Below are 20879 nucleotides of genomic sequence, written 5' to 3'. Positions count from 1 at the left end.
TAAATGTTTTGAGATTTGATTGTGATTTTTTTTTTTTTTTTTGGTGGTGAAGTACAAGTGAGTTTTTTGAATTCTTTGAATATGTTTTAATCTGTAAATTTGAAGGACTAAAATAGGTGATTCTCAAAAACTAATCTATATAAACTTAAAATATACATCTACAAAGTACATAGTGCAACAAAGCTAGTGATATAGGCCTCATTCTAAACACACTTATTTCATGTTTATCTCTCTCCCTCTCTCTTTCTCACTAGATTATATATATATATCAATGATAAATAGGCTAAAAAAATCTCAGTGAGAGGACATGTAACTATTTAGCCATATGCAATTAAAATAATTCAAATTGCTAATCAAGTGCTTTTTTTTGGGGGGGGGGGGGGGGGCGGGGCGGTGAATTGCTTAACAGGTACTTAAACAAAGAAAAACAATTTTACATATAAAAACTTTATACTCAATTGCCAACCCTAGATATGAAGAATTTAGTTTCAATTTTTCAATCATAAAACACATGATATTGAACTCATAAAGCTCATGAAAATCAAAATCTCTGAGCTACTCCAAGTTGATGCTCAAGGTCTATAATGCATTGCATTGGTACCATACTTCCATTCGTTGGAAAGCCTGATTCAAACACTTTTGTCCCATACTAACTAGTTTCTCTATCAAACTTTAATTTCTATTTCCTTTTCATTAATGAACATGTAAGAACTAAGAGCCCAAATATGAGACACCCCAAGCCAACTAAGAACCAGTTCCAACCACCAGCAATAGTGCTCAATAAAAGGTCCTTTTCCATAACCAAAGGAAGCACAAGAAAGGGAAATCCCAGGCCCCCAGGAGCTCCCCCTTAAGGTATAAAGCATTAGTGCTCAATAAATATTATCAGCTCACCACATCAAAATAAATCTCTTACATCAAGTGTTAATACAACCAAATTAGCATGGTGGTATTAAACATAATATCACATTTTCAATAATAAAATTCGTTGCAATAATAATAATATTAGTTGTAATAACTTATAATTTTCGGTTGCAATAGAGGCTTTAATACTAAATTGCATTAAGAATTTTTTTGCAATAACTTAAATTGAAGAAATCATTGCAATAATTTGATACCAATTACTTTGCAATTTATTACAATAAAAATTTCAAAAGTGATAGCTTATTACAACAAATATATCATTACAATAACTAAATATCAATTAATCTATTGTAATGATAAACATGAAATTACAATGAATATATTATTACAATAATCTAATACCAATTATTTTACAATATATTTTGAATGAAAAATATGAAAAAAAAATTATCTATTACAATGAAGATATCGTTGTAATAACTTGACCTAAATTATTTTTTTAATTATTTGCAATCTATTATAATAAAATTCATGAAATAATAGCCAAATTATATGAGACACCCCAAGCCAACTAAGAACCAGTTCCAACCACCAGCAATAGTGCTCAATAAAAAGGTCATTTTTCATAACCAAATGAAGCACAAGAAAAGGAAATCCTAGGCCCCTAGGAGCTCCCCCTTAAGGTATAAAGCATTAGTGCTCAATAAATATTATCAGCTCATAACATCAAAATAAATCTCTTACATCAAGTGTTAATACAACCAAATTAGCATAGTGGTATTAAACATAATATCACATTTTCAATAAAAAAAAAGTCATTGCAATAATAATAATAATAATAATAATAATTAGCATAGTGGTATTAAACATAATATCACATTTTCAAAAAAAAAAATCATTGCAATAATAATAATGATAATAATAATAATTAGCATAGTGGTATTAAACATAATATCACATTTTCAAAAAAAAAAAAAATCATTGCAATAATAATAATAATAATAATAATAATAATATTGTAAGGACTCAATTTGGATTGACCCTGAGTGATGGGTTTTCAGCCCAACCAGCCCAAACAATAAATTTATAGAGAGTGGGTTGAAAGGTTTAGGCGCTGGCCGTCGGTCACCATGCATAAACTTTTCTTATAAAAAGTGCTAAGAGTTTCTTTACAAATGGGGGATGCTCCTCGGCCTGTGGCCAAGGAAGCCTTATTGTTCTCCTTTTTTTTTCTCCCCTCTTTTACTTTACTAGCTTTTCTTTTATAGTTTTTATCTTCCTATCCCCTCCTTCCATCTGTTGATCATCTATTTGCCTTTTTTTCTGGCCGTCCGTCCCATCAGAGGCCTTATCGGTACTCAAGTGGTTCACTCTGATCAACGTTATCCTGCCAAGGGTTACCTCCCCATTAATGCGGCCAGGGGGTTAGTTGAATGCATTAAATGTGAGAGTGACAGCTTATTTTGGGGTTAGTCTCTCCTCAAAATTACCTTCGTCAGGCCGAGGATTAGGTGGTCCTCGGTGTGGATTGGGAAGGAAAGACTTTCCCTCACCTTGGCCCTGAATAGCCTGTGCTCCTCGGCCTGGGCCTTGGGCCTGCTATATGATGGGTCGAGGCTATCAGGCCCATGGGCCCCACAAATATTATTATTATTATTATTATTAGCTGCAATAATTTATAATTTTCGGTTGCAATAGAGGCTTTAATACTAAATTGCATTAAAAATTTTTTTGCAATAACTTTAATTGAAGAAATTGTTGTAATAACTTGATACCAAATATTTTGTAATTTATTACAATAAAATTTTAAAGTGACAGCTTATTGGAATGATATAACTAAATATCAATTATTTTATAATCTATTGTAATGATAAACATGAAGCTACAACGAATATATTATTACAATAATCTAATATCAATTATTTTACAATATATTTTTAATGAAAAATATGAAAAAAATTATCTATTACAATGAAGATATCGTTGCAATAACTTAACCTAAATTATTTTTTTCAATTATTTGCAATCTGTTATAATAAAATTCTTGAATAATAGCCTATTGCTACAAGATATTCGAAGTAGTAAATTGTTTAGTGTAACAGCAAATATATTATTACATCCAAAATTGTTATTAAAATATTTAAAGTTTATTGCAACGAAATTTTTTGTAGTACAAACCTATTATCTCAAATTTTATTGTAGTACTTCACATAAACTATTGCAACAATTTTGATATTATTGCAAAGATTTTTTTCATTGTAATAAACCATTTTTGTTGTAGTAGCTATTGATATCAAAGATCATCATAAATGTCATAGCTATCTCCTCATAATTCTCAATCCGGACTGGACACTTTTGTTGACGTAGTAAGACATAGATCTCAATAAAAGGTTATTTTCCATGACCAAATGAAGAACAAGAAAAGGATATCAAAGACAATCATAAATGTCATAGCTAGCTTCTCATATCAAACCACAAAGAATAAATTGTAATTTTTCTTAAAAATAATTTACATGCCTTAATAAGTTAATATTGTAAATTTCAAATGATCTGACTAATTCTTTAAGTATATTATTACTGATCAAGTTTAATTAAAAAACTGAAAAGAACTTAGTATTTTAATTATTATGAAAGGGATAAAACATAAATTCTTTGTTCAGTTAGTCAGATTTACTACATACATGCCTTGTTGATTTAGACATGAGATATCCATGTCCTTGTACATAGGTATGGTAGTAGTTGTAAAATAATCAATAATAAAACGATATTGGGGCATTGTAGATGTACTAAATAAATATCGCATGTTCTATTGCAAGTTGGAACATGTTTATTCTGTTTCTTATATATATATATATATATATCAGTTTTCGGAGTTTGATTAAATATATGTGAATTCAAATTAAAAAAATGCTAGTAATACACAAACATACACACTTTACCACAATTGTTTTACATGACATATTATAATTGGTTGTCTATTACTATTACATTGACCCATTATACTTTTTCTACCGCTCAAAATTTGCCACGTAAGACAATTGTTGCAAATTGTGTGTATTTATGTATGATACTAATATTATTGTTCAAATTTTTCTGTTGCTGATTTGATTTCCACCTGTCATAGTCCTGTACACTTCTAACCACTTGCACATGGTATTGCCTTAGTAATTAGTAGAAAGTCACTCATCCACTCTAGTATATTAACTTGGTAGAAGTAGACTACTATACCATATTTTATAATAAGGTTGCTTTAAAATATAAATTATTAGTAGATACTAAAACTGGAAAAGGAATAAGAATTAATTTCTACTAAAAAAAATTCTAGGTCCATAATTTTTGTCACAATTATCCACATGTTTGATTATGAATAGTAGAAAAAAAAATTTATGGGTCTATATAAAAGTGACAGACAATCAATTATGATTGCCATGTAAAATTGTAACAAAAGTTGTGAATTAATTTATTGTCATAGAACTACTCATTTCTACCCCCAAAATTAGTTCTATGACCATAAATTATGGTCAATTATGATTGCCATGTAAAACTGTAACAAAAGTTGTGAATTAATTTATGGTCATAGACAACCCAATCTTTATATATATATGTAGTAGAGAGTGTTAACCAATTCATCAGCTACTCGTTTCTTCTTAACCAAAAACACAACAAAACAGAGCTTTCCACTTCCTAAAGCAATGGAACATCCCACCTCCAAGCTTTTTTCCTTGAAAATTCGGGTTGCTATGTTTGGAGTGAGTAAGTTCTAGCCTCGAGGTGGTGCAGATAGTCGAACCTTTGAGTACAAGTTTAAGGTATATATAAATATATATATTCTTTTCTGTGCGTAGGTGGAGGACAAATTATCATATATATGTATGGTGGGTGAGATTTTGTCTAACTTAGTTTTTGTTATTTTATTTTTTGTTTCCCATCTAGATAAGATGCAACTCATGCAACGCTATCAGTGAGGATACCATTGCTGTGTCTTTGGGGGGGGGGGGTGGAGTTTGCAAGGTGAGTCTCTTTTGTGAATTTAATTTTTTTTTTTTTTTTCACTTTTTGTGTTCTTGTTTAGTTCTTACTTTGTTTTTCATTGTTTTGAGCATGTTTTGTGTTGAAAAACAGGTGTTAGAATTTTTGGCTTCTCGTTTTGGCAACTCACTCGCGAGTCGCGAGTTCATCTAGAGGCGTTCGCGACTCACTCGCGACTCGCCCAATCGTAAAACGCCCAGAAATAGCTCTTTAAAGGGTTTTTCATGGGAAACCTGTTTTATATCTCTTCAATCCTTTCTATAACCCCTCTTTCAATATTTTTACATCAAAACACAATCAATTTGAATGGTTTTTCATTCCATTAACATCTCTAAGGTAATTCTAAACTCTTTTCATTGATTTTGATCCTTAGATTATGTTTTGAAGAGTTTTTGTGCTCTTGGTTGAGATTTTCATCATAAGGGTTGGAAAAACTTAATTTTTGTCAAATTTTTTGTATGGGATTTGTTTCTTTTGATGATTTGCTTTGAATATTGGCCCCTTGTAGCAAAAAGAACATGTATTAAGGGTGGATTTCATGATGTTTATGCATTGTTTTACATTGTTGTTTATAGTGTGCACACTAGGCGTTTGATAAAATGCCTCTTAGGCATTTTCTCCTTTGTTTGGACTTCAATGAGTACCAAATTTTGGGGTTTCTCATGTTTCCTCATTAGGAACATATTTGGTTCATTGGTTGTGTATTTAGCACACCTTGCCCCACATGTGCATTTTCCATGCTTTGGTCATGCATTACACATAGCTACTTCTTACACACACTTTTGATACTCTTGTCATGCATTGGTCTATATTGTATTTCTTCATCCTGGCATGTCATGTTTACCTTATACTTTGTAGTATTTTGTTTTGTCTTTTGTTTGAGCTTCATTTCTCATTTATCTCGCACCCCTCATGCATCATTATCTTTGTTCATACCTTCATCTCTTACCCTCATTTCTTCTTGACCCTTTGTCTATTCTTGTAAAAAAGGAGGAGAGTATACTCTAGAGTAGTATACCGGAGAGTTTTGTCATTTCTATATGACTCTTGTGCACATTCTTAGGGGGAGAAATTCTATTTATCGTGCAAATTTGTAGGGGGAGAGATATTCCATAGGAGAGATGCATATACCAAGGGGGAGAAGACATCGTGTTAATAAAAAAAACTTTGTTATGTTTGTTTTCTTGTTTGCTTTATGGTGCCTTGAGTTATGTTTAGTATCTATGCTTTATTGTTCTCATTGCATCGTGTTTGTGTGTTGGACATTCATACATCCTTATGCTATTATGCTTCATTGAATGCATCTTCAGATGATCATTTCCTTTGCTATGTGATCACTGTAGCCATTTCTTTATGAATGTTTTGGTGTATGATCAAGTTGTTCATATGTTTCACATCATGTTTACTTGATCGCTATTTACTTGTTACATTATACTTATCCTTTTGTTACTTGCTATACCTTGAGGATCTAATGTGTTTTGTGCAAGTGTTTCAGGTCATAAATATTTTGTTTCAAGTTCATCACAGCTTCTAGATTTAAGTGTAAATGAGTTTTGCAATTGTTCTCAAACTCACGTTTAAGTCTAGAGTCTGTTTTAGGGTGTTTTGTCATGGAATAGCCAAAGGGGGAGATTGTTAAGTTATGATTTTTCTCATAACATTAGTGTTGACTTATTCCATGATAAAAAGTGTTGTAATTAGATTTATTTATTTCCTTGTATTTTGGTGGGATTTATTTGTAATGGGTTTAGTATTAAGTGATGAAGATTTGATCAAGACAGCTGAAGGTCACATGAGAAGCACATGCAGGAAGGTGAGTAGTCGGGCCAAGTGTCTAGCTCAGTATAGCCTATCCAGGAGGTTAACGTGTGACTTGGATTTGCGACTGGCACCAGTCACGAGTGACCCGCGAAGTTCTCATGTTTTACTGAAAATTGTGACTTTTCGTATTTCCATCACTTATACTATATATACCCTTATTGCCCACAGATATAGTAAGGAGCCTATTGAGAGAAAAACCCTAAGAAAAGTTTCTACAACACACCCACTTTATTAGAGAGAAAGCTACTCATTCTAAGAGAAAAATATTTGTAGTCTCTTCTCCTTCCCTCTTCCATTGTTATATCCATTGAGAAGAGATTTGTACCCAAACACTACCCACACCCATTCAAAGTGTTGAAAGTGTTCTTGGAGCTTGGGAAGCATTGGAAGATGCCAAGGATGGCGGATGCAATGGGCTTATTGCAGGATCCGGAAAACTAGAGAAGACATTGTTAGACTTAACCTTGTTGGAGCAAAAAACTTGGAGGGCTTAGGTGCATTGGGTAGATTAGGCTTGGAGGGTTTATTGCTATTCATGTATCATAACTAATTTTCTAGTGGATCATTTTACCGCTTGGAGGGCAATGAAGTGGTTTTTCGCCGAGTTCTTCGGTTTCCTCTTCGATAACACGTTTTGGTGTTATCTTTGTGTTTGCTTCTCTCTTCTCTATTTTTTTCCTTTTAATTGCTGTTATGTTTGTGATTAATTATGATTTAGAGTGTTTTGCCAATTTAGGTATAGCTTATATTTATCATTCCACACATATATTGTTTGAGTATAAGCTTGTGTTGGTAATTTTGAAATTGATGTTCTAAACATTCAGTAGTGTTTTACACACCAAGTGAACATTCATATGTAGTGCAAAAATTGGGCTTGTCGTGCTCAAGGTAATATTACACTGAAACCTGGACATGGAAGGGAAGTTTCCAAAAATGATAATATGAAGTTTGTGCCGTTGACGCGCTTTCGTTGTATGGGTTTTGATCCCCAGGAATTTGAGTTTGGGGATGATTGGGCCACAACATTGGTAGTGGTCAAATTGAAATTCTTCTATTTTCTTAGTTTCATAGTACAACTGTTTTAACCATTTATACATATATATATATATATATATTTTATGCAGAAAAATCATGAAGATGAATTGAACTTCCAAGAGAATCTCTGGCACTTTGAGAATGGGTTAGTTCCATTGAGGCACAATGGAGATGCAGCATCCGTGTATAATTTGGACAGTGTCTTTGAGTGCATTGAGTAGATAATTAGTATGATCTAGAGAGCATAGTTTAAGTTATGCATGCCATGATTGGTTTGCAGCTAGAATGTCAGGATGTGATGTCTTTTTATTTTGTTATTTTTTAACTTGGATCTTTAGCTTAATGTTTTTTAAACTTAAATTATAATGTCTTTAGAGGCTTTATTATAGTTTGTGATGTGATGTCTTTTTCCTGTTTATTAGTTTGATGTCTTTTAAACTTAAACATGGAATGTCTTTTGAGGCTTCCAGTATCCTGACACAATTTCATTTGACTAATTGAGCATTGGTTTGCTTCCATCCACTAATATCTCATTGGTCCAGTTTATATAGTATTTTATAATTTCATATCTACATTTAATAATAGTCTAGGAGAGCTTCTAAACAAAATTGGGTCCAGCAAGCTCAATTTTTATGAATAATATCGTTATGGATACTTGCAGCCTGTCTTAGCAATGATGGGATTGCAATTTTTTTTAATAAATATATTTAATAAATGATCTTAATTCTTTCCAAAAAAAAAAAAACATATATAACCAAAATCAAGCATGTTTACTGACCCTAAATTTTGGGACTAAGAATTGTTGTTGTTGTTGTAGGAGAACAGTACCTGTTGGCTCAAACTTGGAAAAGAAATTGATATATAAATATAATATTTACTAGTTGTTAACCTTTGGGATGCACAAAATAATTTGATACAAGTACGTAAATACAATTAGCCTCTCCGCACACATGTTACACATGCTCAAATGCTTTTCTATTTTTTTTTTTCTAAAAAACACAAATTTTTATTTATCATAGTTCGAGGTTGATGTATTTTTTAATTACAAAAATATCTAGAAGTGTGATGAGGTGCAGCTCAAATTACAAACACATTCGAAAATGTATAAATCGCCTCACACCCTTAGTTATTTTTATGATTAAAAAATACATCAACCTCAAATTATGATGAATTTTTGCCCTTTAAAATATATATATATATATATATATATAATTTTTGCCCTTTAAAATATATATATAAATATATATATATATATATATATAGAAGACTGCTTTAGCACAAGCAACATGAGAAGGCAAGTTTTAAAATAAAATACTACTTGATACAAAATATAAAACATGTTATTTTTCTTTTTGGCAATCAATCTAATGGAAAAATCTTTAATGCACCGAACTGAGACCCAAGCCAGGCATAGAAGATGCTTTCTCCTTGATAATGCAATGCAATAAATAAATTTTGGATATTTCTTTGTCTAGTGTGATTAAGATCTCAAATTACTCAAAAAAAAAAAAAAAAAAAGATCTCAAATTAATGGCTCTACCAAGTCGGCTTTGGTATTTAAAATTACCATTTTACTAAACATGTTCTTGAAACTTTACCATCATGTTCATGTATACCAATATTTTGGTCCAAATTTAACATATGAATTTTTATGTCATAAGCTAAATAATTTTAAAAACCAGTACGGTCAAAGAATTGGAATAAGGAGTGGTTCTCGGTTTTATGGTCGGACAGATGGTTGAACCGATGATGTCATAAATAAATAATAAATAAATATAAAATAATAAAAATAAATAAATAATCTTATAACTAGTCATTTTAACTTTAAAAAAAAAAAATAAATAATAGTAAAACATTAAACATTAACTTTCCAACTTTTAGACACCACTTAACAAAATTCAACCAAAAAAAAAAAAAAAAACACAGAATATGTTATTCCTTTATAAATTGTCAAACGATGTATTTCATATATAAGTAGACACCATTTAAAGTTTTGCCTTTCTCATCCAAACACATGATAAAATTTGACCACACCAAACTACTGTAGATAAAGCTCTTCACGCTTTTTTATATAAAGTTAGTAGAAAAGACTCTAATTTGACTAGAAAATATTAAAAACAACTAAAATTAAGGAAATATCAATCATAATCTAAAAGTTAAAAAATTGCAGGGCAATATCAAAATCAAACAATAAATTAAACTGTATAGTTTGTCTTACATCACAACTTAAAAGTAATCCTCAAGTGATCAGGCCAGGCACTCTAGGCATAGACAAAGATGATGTTTACAGATGATAGAAGTGGACATCATATCAGTCTCCATTCTCTCAATCATTCAACTTAAAATTCCTACATTCTCTAAAAAGATACTTTCAAATTTTTGTTTAAGCAACAGCTCTAGGAATGAATTGGAAGCTCTCCAAGAACTTTGCATTCTCATATAAGTACTTCTCTAGAAATTCTTCATCTGCCTTTAGAGTCTCTACATTTGTGAATGCTCTAAAGTTCTCTATCGTGATGCTCTTAAAGCAATGCCTCCAACTAGGAACTGGCAGGAATTTGCATCAACTAGAATTCTCCCCTCCAAGAATGGGCTTTTTTAGGAGAACTGAAATCAAGCAAAGAATTAGCAACACTGTTAAACCAAGCAAAAGAAAAAGAAGACATGGACATCATCTCAATCTCCATTTGTCCAATCAAGAAAATTAAAAGAAATCACACAAAGTTGATTCAATACTCTAAGGCACAAAACTGAAAAAAAAAATTATGATAGAAGTGCCATTCTTCTATTAAGAATTTAAGAAGAATATTTCATATATGCTCTAGTATTGAACTACCAAGAATGTAACTATAACCATCAATTCCTCAGAACTATAGAAATACCCCCACTAGGATATGTATACGACATGTACAACCTTACAAGAAAAGTAAAGAGTTTATAGAAGTATAATTATCACGATCTTCTTTTGATTCAATATAACTTGGTAAACCTTTTAATAGGCCAACTAAATTTTCTTTCTTTAGATAATTAGAGGCCAATGAATTCTTACTTGATGATATAACCAATGCTCTGATTATTAAAGAACTGCACAAAAAATTTATAACAAAAAAGGAAATAAGGAAAAAGGTTGAACAGGCCATGGCAATAGAAGCCATATGCTGATTGCTGTTGTGATTGGCTGGTTGATGCTGTTTTCTAGGCCAAACTAACAGTAGTAGTATCTGATTCTAAATTACCAAGAGCAATAGTAAAAGTTGGACACAGCATATCAGATTATATTAAATTGTCCAAATTCCAAAGGTCCCAACTAAGACCACCTTCTATATGTCTTTTATCCATACTTAAATGAATCCTAGCACCCTTAAAAAAGATATGAAATAGAGCTAATTAATCTCATCAAAGTGTGCTTAATTATGGTTTTTGTCCTGAATCAATACACAAAGATGAACCAATTTGTTGTTACAGATTGCACTTGTGGCTTGTTAAATTAGCTTTCAGAATATATATGGTCATGGACTAGCGGTGAAATCCTTTGTGCAGGAACTGTGAGTTCATATTCTTTCTTGAACTATTGAGAAAATCATATATGGCTGTGACTAAAGAGTGACTCAAAGTTGAAGATTTAAGAGCAATTCTATACCATGTTACTTGATAGAAAACCAGTAAAGTCTTGAGAATTTTTTCATATGTTCTAGTGCATTTATATTTTGATGTTGTCCTTTTTTCTTTTCTTTTTTTTTGCTAAAAAATTTCATTAATACTATTTTTTTGTGCCTTTTCACTTTTTTATTTTATTCTTCATATATATGCTGGTACACGAACCTCTGTATCTACTGCTAACATTAAACCTAGTCTTTTGCATTCAATACAAAAAAAAGTTTAAATGATTCTAACAAAATCTCATAAGCAATACATGTAAATCATGGCTGATTACACACACACACACGCGCGCGCATGCACAAATAAAATAAAATAAAGTCTAATCTTTACCAATAGCTTAGTAACAGCAAGAGCCACTACAAGAAAAGGAGTCTCTGGCATGAGTACATGAATGATTTTACATTACTAACTTTTTTAAGAGTTCAAATTTATTTACCATCCCTAGAAGTGGGAATATATGAAGCAAATTTATAATTTCTGAGGAAATTAATATCCGTAGTACCTTGAAAGATATGGTCTCGTAACACTTATCTTCGTCTATCCATTTCCCATATTTTATTAACAAAAGCTCTAGAAGAGGAGAAATCCAGAGCAAGCTATCCACAAGTTCAATGAATTCATGTGTAGTAAATGACTTCGATATCTCTACCTTCAACTGCTTGACTTTATATGATGGGGATGATACATTGATACTATGGCTCTCAATTCCTTTGGTATAGCCATATCCTTCACAAAGAAAAATTCTGATTACAACTTTAAAACACATGAATAAATTATGAACAATGATATGAAAAGGAAACAAAAAGAATCAACAAAAGCAAAGAAAAAAATACCTTGGCGGATTTAATATTTAGCAACTTCAATAATTTGGAATTACTCAAATTTGCAAGCAATTCAATCTTTTTAACATTCCAAGGAACATTGGAGTGCAACATCTGGTAGGTAGCTTTTGACAAATAAGCCAAAGCAGTCACTGAAAAGGATATTGTATTACCACCAAGATATGTAAGTTTACATAACTTAGGAGTGTTAATCTCAACTTCAACCAGCTTGTTGCATTTCAATATGTGTAATGTCTTAAGACGATGACTTGAAATCTTAATACTTTCCAACTTATCACACCAATATACGGACAAGTACTCAATGAGCGGAAGTTGAGAAGTATGGTAATTGAAGCAACTGTCTGTTATGTGCAGTTTTCCTAGCTTTAATAACTTCAGATTTTTACAGGGCACCAGGTTGATCTTGGATGCTTCAAACTGTTGGATATGTACATGATAAATATTTGATGCTTCTAATTCAACTGTCTCAACACCTTTATTGTTTTTCAACTCAATTGCCTTGTCTTTAGGAAGACCAGAGAACTGTACACTTTTCAACCCACGACAGTCCTCAATTCCTATGTCTTCTATCACGGGACACCCGGCAACTAGATTTTGGATAATTTGATCATTTGTGCCCACTTTATATAAAGACAAAATTTTCAAAGCAGACAAGTTCATATCACCAAAATATGACTCCAACCTACATGCCTTTAACCTCAACACAGTTATTGATTTTGCAAGTAGAATATTCTGAGGCAAGGGATAATACCTCTTCCACTTCCTTTCAAATTTTTGAAAGTCAAGATTAAGCTCTTCAACATCACTCTTGACTACATATTCAATCCAATGGTCCACACGAGACACTGATTTCGGTGTACTCAAGTACACTGAAAGTGTAAACTTCTTTAGTTCTTTATACTTAGCCCTTGCCTACAGCGGCTTAGTAAATTTTGCTCCACAAAGTGATATAACTCCACCCTCTTTCTCTGGATTTCGCAAGTTTTCTTAGTGTCTTGACACCACAACTTTGACTCAAAGAAGGATTTATCAAATTCTAGAACTGGGATTGTAGACCAGACATAATTCCATCTCTTGGACACCGTACTAGATTGAACAACTTGTTTAATGGGAAGGAAAGACAGAATGTGGTGTAGAAGAGACTCAGGCAATTCAGATATTTTGTCCATAATGTGTTACAATTTCCCTACACAAAGGACCCTTGACTTGCTTACAAATTTTTCCAATGAAAGAATTTAACAAACTCAATTGAAAATTTGAGATTAAAACTTATCAACAGATTCCGATTAAATTAAATATGTATCATGCATAAATATTTTTAACTGGTTTGATCAGAAATATCCCTTTTTTTCATAATTAAACTATACTCAAACATATTTAAAAAAACAAAATTAAAGAAAGCTGTAATTAGTGTAGAAATGAAGGAAAAGAGTATACCTTAAGAGTTGGGATATTGGTGCAGTTAGAAATCGAGGCGATGAACTCTGGGGGCTTGTCTGGGACATCAAAAAGAAACTTCAAATACGAACACTGTTAAATAGAAAGAATAGATATCAACGTTGTCATGAATTTATTTATTTATAAATAAATAAATTCACGAGTAAAATAAAAAACAAACCCCTCCAACCGAGTAAACCATCAAAAACTTCCAAACCCCTTCAATATACAATATAAAGGATTAATATTACAAGATAGCCTCTTTGCCTCCATTAAGGACACAACCTCCTTCTTCTTCTTCTTCTTCCTCTTCTTTATTTATTTATTTTATTTTTTTTATAACCACTGATATAATATATTGTGATTGGTGTATTACAAAAAATTATATCTGTGGTGGACCCAAATAAATGTGATGGTAAGCAAAGATCTTCCATCCACACAATCAAGTTATAAGCATCAATAACTCTCTCCACTATGGCATAAGGTAGCAATTTTTTTTTTTTTTTTTTTTTTGTAGTAAACAGTAATACTTATTACAACACACACGAAAATGATAGTACTAGTGTTTTAAACCGGGTTTATAATACATTACATAACTAGAGTAAAACTACAAAAGGTCTTAACCCTTGTAAATGGGTGAATCTACGCCAAGGCAAGGATAAAGCTACATGTTGCGTCTTAGATATAATATGGTCCAACTATCCAAGTAGGTTAATCAGGCAGTCATGACTCCAAGATTATTTTTTAAGGGGGGTCATCAAGAAACATAAATTATATAAAATTTAAAACCAAAAAAAACTTAAATATCTCGACATCATAAAAAAATGAACAAAAAGAAAAAACCTAAATACATAAAGTTTGATCACAGTCTTATATTTTATTATTTTATTTCGACTTATAAGAAATTGACATCTCAATAATTGTGAAAATATTGTGAAATTTGTTGTGTCAGTATAAAAATATATATGCCAGCTCATATAAATATTAAACAAAAAAAAAAAAAAAAAAGCACAAACCAATGACTGAAAAGAAAAAAAAAAAATATATATATATATATATATATAGCTACTGTAGCTACAATGTCAACTACCGCACATTCGCACTTTTAATATATAGATTAGTAGATAGATAGTAGAAAAGTACTCTAATTTGTCTAGAAAGTATTAATAACATCTAAAATTAAGAAAATATCAACCATAATCTAAAACTTCAAAAGTTGCATGAAAATATCAAAATCAATAAACAATAAATTAAACCGTATATTTTGTCTTACATCACAACTTAAAACCTCAAGTCAGGCCAGGCACCCAAGGCATAGACAGGGATGATGTCTGCAGATGATGGAACTGGACATTATCTCAGTCTCCATTCTCTCTGTCATTCAACTTAAAATACCTACATTCTCTTAAACGATACTTCAAAATTTTTGTCATTCAACTTTAGGATTGAATTGGAAGCTCTCCAGGATCTTTGCATTCTCAAAAAAGTACTTCTCTAGAATTTCTTTATCTGCCTTCACAGTCTCTACATTTGCAGGTGCTCTACAATTCTCAATCGTGACACTCTTTAAGCAATGCCTCCAACATGGATCTGGAAGGAATTTGCAACAACTATAACTCTCCCCTCTAAGAATGGGCTTTTCATAGGAGAACTGAAATCAAGCAAAGAGTTAGCAAGACTGTCAAAACCAAGCAAAAGAAAAAGAAGACTGGACATCATCTCAATCTCCATTCTTCCAATCAAGAAAAAAAAAAGGTCTCAAAATTTGACACAAAATACTCTCAGGAGCAAATTTAAAAAAAAAAAATGCATTAGCAATGAAATTATGACAGTAGTGACAACCATTCTTCTAATAAGAAGAATATTACATAAATGTACTAGTATTGAAATAGCATGAATGTAACTCAAGCATCTATTCCTTGGAATTATAGAAATAGTTCCCCTACTAGGAGATGTATATATACGACATGTATAACTTACACAAAAAGTAAAGAAAATAATAGAAGTATATTCATCAAAATCTTCTTTTGATGAATATATAACTTAGAACAACTTTTGTTAGGCCAATTAAATTTTCTTTCTTTGGATAATTAATGGCCAATTAACTCTTAGTCATTATAACCAATACTCTAATAATTAAAAAACCGCACACAAAATATATTACAATAAAGGAAATAAGAAACTAAATATAATTATAATCCTGATTCAAGAGAAGAATTTTCTCCATAATTATTATTTTTAGACAAAAGAAAAAGGCACTTCCTTTTCCTAATTTATAGAAATGATTTGCTCTAGCTATGCATTCTAAGCTCTTTAAGTTGTCGATTTTACTTTCCTCACTAGAATGGAGCAGATTTCTACTCTTTGAGATTATCCTTCTTTCTCTCTGCACAAACATTCAGCAGCAGATCTAACTAGGGAAAAACCCAAAGAGTAATAAGCTAATCTTCCCTTCTATATATGTACAAACCTTTAATGCGGGATCTAGCTAGCAAAAACCAAGTCAGGGACCTAATTTAGCTGGTTAGGAAGCTAGCATAGCACTAAGAACAATAGGAGTTTACTTCTAAATGCTCCCTCCTCTTCACCAACAGATGAGGGGAGATATATATATATATATATATATCTATCTATGCGTGCGTGTGTGCGTGTGCATTTGTGGTATTTTAAGAACTCCAGACTTCCTTTGTTTGGATGGAATATTTTATGTGAAGATAGTTTTCCGTGTTTTCCTGTGTTGGTTAACATCCGAAAAAAATAATTTAAAGGAAAACTACCTTTGGTCAATGGAAAACCCTATTAAAAATGAAAACCCTATTAAAAAATACTTTTTAGAGACTGCTTTCTATTAAAATTTTCCAGAAAACAACTCTATCTCACACCATGCTAAATAGAGGAAGTTAAGAAGCAATATGGAAACTAATGAAAAAAACTCTATCTCATTTTGAAGTCACTACCAAACATAGGAAAATGAAATAGTTTTCCAAAAAATACTTTTTGGAAAATGAGTCATTTAAAAAAAATAATTAATGTAGAAACAAATAGAGCGTAAGAGGAAAAAAAGGTTAAACAGGTCATGACAAAAATAGAGGGCCAAATGCTGACTGCTGTTGTGATTGGTTGGTTGATGTTATTATCTAGGACACACTAGCAGCAGTATCTGATTATCAGATTATATTATAAATTGTACAAATTCCAAAGGTCCCAACTACGACAACCTTTTATATGTCCTTTTTCCATACTTAAATAAGTCCTATTACGTTTCAAAAAGATATTTAAAAAAAAAAAAAGAAAAAAGAAAAAAGAAAAAAAAGAGCTAATTAGTCTCATCACAATGTGCTAAATTATGGTTTTTGTCCTAAGTCAATACACAAAGATGAACCAATTTGTTGTCACAGATTGCACTTGTGTCTTGTTAAATTAGCTTTCAGAATATATGTGGTCATGGACTAACAGTAAATTCCTTTGTGCAGGAACTGTGAGTTTGTATACTCTCTTGAACTATTGAGAAAATCATATATGGTTGTGACTAAAGTGCGACTCAAAGTTGAAGATTTAAGAGCAACTGGACACCATGTTACTTTATAGAAAACCTGTGAAGTCTTGAGAAGTTTTTGATATGTTTTAGTACATTTATAATATGATGGTGGTTTTCTTCTTGTTTGTTAATAAATTTCATTTATACTATTTTTTTGTGCCTGTTAACTTTTTCATTTTATTCTTCATAATTTCATATATATCATGAACCTCTATAAATACTGTTGACATTAAACCTAGTCTTTTGCATTCAATACAAAAAAAGTTCAAATGATTCTAATAAGATTTCATATAAAATACATGTACATCATGGCTGATTACACACACACACAAATAAAATAAAATCTTTACCAATAACTTAATAACAGCAAGAGGATCCACTACAAGAAAAGGAGTCTCCCCTAGCATGAGTAGTATGAATGATTTTACATTAATAGCTTTTTTAAGAGTTAAAATTTATTTACCATCCCTAGAAGTGAGAATATATGAAACAAATTTATAAATTCTAAGGAAATTAATATCCGTAATACCTTGAAGGATATGGTCTCACGATACCATTTGTTGTCAATCCATTCCCCATGTGTTATTAACAAAAGCTCTAGACGAGGAGAAATCCAGAGCAAGTTATCCACATGTTCAATGAATTCATCTGCAGTAAATGACTTCAATATCTGTACCATCAATTGCTTGACTTTATATGATGGGGATGATAGTGTGTCTCTCAGTTCCTTTGGCATAACCATATCCTATACAAAGAAAAATTTTGATTACAACTTCAAAACACATGAATAAATTATGAACAATGATATGAAAAGGAAACAAAAAGAATCAACTGAAAGAAAGAAAGAAAAAATACCTTCATGGAGCTAATATTTAGCAACTCCAATAATTTGGAATTGCTCAAATTGGCAAGTAATTCAATCTTTTTAACATTCCAAGGAGCATCGGAGTGCAACATCTGGTAGGTAGCTTTTGACAAATAAGCCAAAGCAGTCACGGAAAAGGATATTGTATTACCACCAAGATATGAAAGTTTACATAACATAGGAGTGTTAATCTCGACTTCAACCAGCTTGTCGCATTTCAATATGTGTAATGTCTTAAGACGATGACTTGAAATCTTAATACTTTCCAACTTATCACACCAATATACGGACAAGTACTCAATGAGCGGAAGTTGAGAAATATGGTAATTGAAGCAGCTGTCTGTTATGTGCAGTTTTCCTAGCATTAATAACTTCAGATTTTTACAGGGCACCAGGTTGATCTTGGATGCTTCAAACTGTTGGATATGTACATGATAAATATTTGATGATTCTAATTCAACTGTCTCAACACCTTTATTGCTTTTCAACTCAATTGCCATGACTTTAGGTAGACCAGAGAACTGTATATATTTCAACCCACTACAGTCTTCAATTCCTATGTCTTCTATCACAGGACACCCGGCAACTAGATTTTAGATAATTTGATCATTTGTACCCACTTTATATAAAGACAAAATTTTCAAAGAGGATAAGTTTATATCACCAAAGTATGAATCCAACCTACATGCCTTTAACCTCAACACAGTTATTGATTTTGCAAGTAGAATATTCTGAGGCAAGGGATAATACCTCTTCCACTTCCATTTAAACCTTTGAAAGTCAAGATTAAGCTCTTCAAAGTCACTATTGACTACATATTCAATCCACCGGTCCACACGAGACACTGATTTCGGTGTGCTCAAGTACACTGCAAGTGTAAACTTCTTTATACTTAGCCCTTGCCTACGGCGGCTTAGTAAATTTTGCTCCACAAAGTGATATAACTCCACCCTCTTTCTCTGGATTTCGCAAGTTTTCTTAGTGTCTTGGCACCACAACTTTGACTCGAAGAAGGATTTATCAAATTCTAGGACTGGGATTGTAGAACAGACATGATTCCATCTCTTGGACAATGTACTGGATTGAACAACTTGTTTAATGGGAAGGAAAGACAAAATGTATTGTAGAAGAGGCTCTGGCAATTCAGATATTTTGTCCACCACCACCACCTCCATCTTGTGCACTATAATGTTCAAAGCTTCCTTCTTGTCAAGACTGGTGGCTACGACAATGTGATACAAACTTCCCTGCACAATTAAAGGACCCTAGACATGCTTACAAGTTTTTCCAATGAAAGAATTTAATAAACATGTTTGTATATAATCTCAATTGAAAATAGGAGATTAAAACTCATCAACGAATGTCGATTAAAATAAATTTTATCTTCTCTAAACAGATTCCAATTAAATTAAATATGTATTATGCATAAATATTGTTAACTACTAATTTGATCAGAAATATCTTTTTTTTTTTTCAGAATTAAAAAATACTCAAACATATTAAATAAGATTAAAAAAAAAGTTGTAATTAGTGTAGAATTGAAGGAAAAAAGTATACCTTAAGAGTTGGGATATTGGTGCAGTTAGAAATAGAGGCGATGAACTCTGGTGTTCTTGTCTGGTACAAACAAACACTGTTAAGTAGAGGCGATGAATTCCGATGTTGTCGTGAATTTATTTTATTTATTTATAGATGTGGACTCAGGCTATTTTCTATTCCAACATGGATTGGGAAAGACATCCACACGTGTGCAACTTCCAATGGGATTGGGAAGCTTCTCTGTACTGTTCCAGGGGCACGTGAAATATTAAAGTACAGTTTTAAGTATAGAGTTTAACTTCTGTCCGGAGGTGGCGAAAAAGAAGTCTTTTACAATACACCATACGTACATCTTAGTTGCTATTTTTATATACAATCTAATAAAATAATATAAACTACTAAATCAAATATTATAAAACAATTGTTTATCTCTTCTCTCTCTTCATCTCTATATCTCCCTTTCTCATCCACTCCCATCACCCAAACCCAGCTGCTCCACCACCCACCAGCCAAACCCAAATCAATTCAACCACTGAAGCTACGAGCAAAAACCACACCATCACTGAAATCTGTCACAAACTCATCTACCACCCACCACAAACCCAAAACAACAAACTCATCCACCACCAAATCAGAACATACACATACCCAAACCCAAATCGGAATAACCACAACCATACAATGAACAACCACCACTGGTCTATAAAGGCTGGGTTATGGTTTGCTTTGTTGAACTGTAAAAGATTCCTAGAAATTAAAATATATGGTACTTCAAAGAGGAAGACACCTCTCAAGAATGTGAAGAAGGAGTTGGACTGCAAGAAAAACGCTAAGGCTTGGGCTAACACTATCATTGAAGCCTTGTTTGAACTTATTCAAAAGAAACAACGGCTCCAAGCCCTTCCCGTTTGACCATTTACTCTTTTTTTGGTTCTTTATTTTGCATGGTTTTGGTTTTTGGGTATTTGAATATTGATGTAAATATTGTAACAATTGAACAATAAAATTGTTTATAAAACAAATCTCAAGGAACCAAAAGGGAGAGAGATAAGATAAAGAGGGAGGAGAGAAAGGAGAAAAGAAGAAAAAGGGAACAAGAAGAGGAAGGCAGTAGCGTGTGAGAGAAGGAGAGAGGGGAAAGTGAGAAGAAAAAAAAAAAAGAAAAAAAAAGCCAAGCAATTGCTTCAATAAGGTTGTATTTAATAAATACAACCTTACTGTAGTTGGGTTACAAATTTTTTTAGATATA

At 31.9% G+C, this 20879-nt stretch overlaps 2 protein-coding genes across 6 annotated transcripts; both read right to left on the bottom strand.

Moving 5' to 3' along the window:
- Positions 1 to 9913: 9913 nt before the first annotated feature.
- LOC111995127 (uncharacterized) lies at positions 9914 to 18685 on the bottom strand. Of its 5 annotated transcripts, none has more exons than XM_065775031.1 (7): positions 18082 to 18685; positions 17756 to 17971; positions 14962 to 15339; positions 13689 to 13781; positions 12243 to 13437; positions 11912 to 12135; positions 9914 to 10356 (listed from the first exon to the last, which is right to left on the bottom strand). In XM_065775031.1, the coding sequence occupies exons 1-3, from the start codon at positions 18589 to 18591 to the stop codon at positions 15118 to 15120; spliced, it is 948 nt and encodes a 315-aa protein (XP_065631103.1). In that variant the 5' UTR covers positions 18592 to 18685; the 3' UTR covers positions 9914 to 10356; positions 11912 to 12135; positions 12243 to 13437; positions 13689 to 13781; positions 14962 to 15117. The 5 variants fall into 5 exon arrangements, with proteins under 5 accessions (XP_065631103.1, XP_065631104.1, XP_065631101.1 ...); XM_065775032.1 differs by having other exon boundaries at positions 13689 to 13747; XM_065775029.1 differs by having other exon boundaries at positions 13689 to 15339.
- LOC136061251 (F-box/LRR-repeat protein 25-like) lies at positions 12061 to 13420 on the bottom strand. The gene is made up of 3 exons (XM_065775005.1): positions 13168 to 13420; positions 12243 to 13063; positions 12061 to 12135 (listed from the first exon to the last, which is right to left on the bottom strand). Exons 1-3 carry the CDS (start codon positions 13418 to 13420, stop codon positions 12061 to 12063), a joined length of 1149 nt encoding a protein of 382 aa, XP_065631077.1.
- Positions 18686 to 20879: the final 2194 nt, after the last annotated feature.

The sequence above is a fragment of the Quercus suber genome, unplaced genomic scaffold, assembly GCF_002906115.3.
Source record: "Quercus suber isolate HL8 unplaced genomic scaffold, Cork oak 2.0 scaffold_103, whole genome shotgun sequence".
NCBI classification, from domain to species: domain Eukaryota; kingdom Viridiplantae; phylum Streptophyta; class Magnoliopsida; order Fagales; family Fagaceae; genus Quercus; species Quercus suber.
Note: the sequence above shows the minus strand (reverse complement) of the source record. Positions and strands in the feature narration are given on the sequence as shown.

Coding starts and splice junctions, on each gene's coding strand:
- LOC136061251 (XM_065775005.1), bottom strand. CDS start 13,420: ATGGACAAAATATCTGAATTGCCTGAGTCTCTTCTACACCACATTCTG. Junction 13,064..13,167: donor GCAAAATTTACTAAGCCGCT/GTAGGCAAGGGC, acceptor TTGAATATGTAG/TCAAGAGTGATGTTGAAGAG. Junction 12,136..12,242: donor TAAATATTAAATCCGCCAAG/GTATTTTTTTCT, acceptor TTCTTTGTGAAG/GATATGGCTATACCAAAGGA.
- LOC111995127 (XM_065775029.1), bottom strand. CDS start 18,591: ATGGCAATTGAGTTGAAAAGCAATAAAGGTGTTGAGACAGTTGAATTA. Junction 17,972..18,081: donor TAAATATTAGCTCCATGAAG/GTATTTTTTCTT, acceptor TTCTTTGTATAG/GATATGGTTATGCCAAAGGA. Junction 15,340..17,755: donor GTGAGACCATATCCTTCAAG/GTATTACGGATA, acceptor GCTTGATTTCAG/TTCTCCTATGAAAAGCCCAT.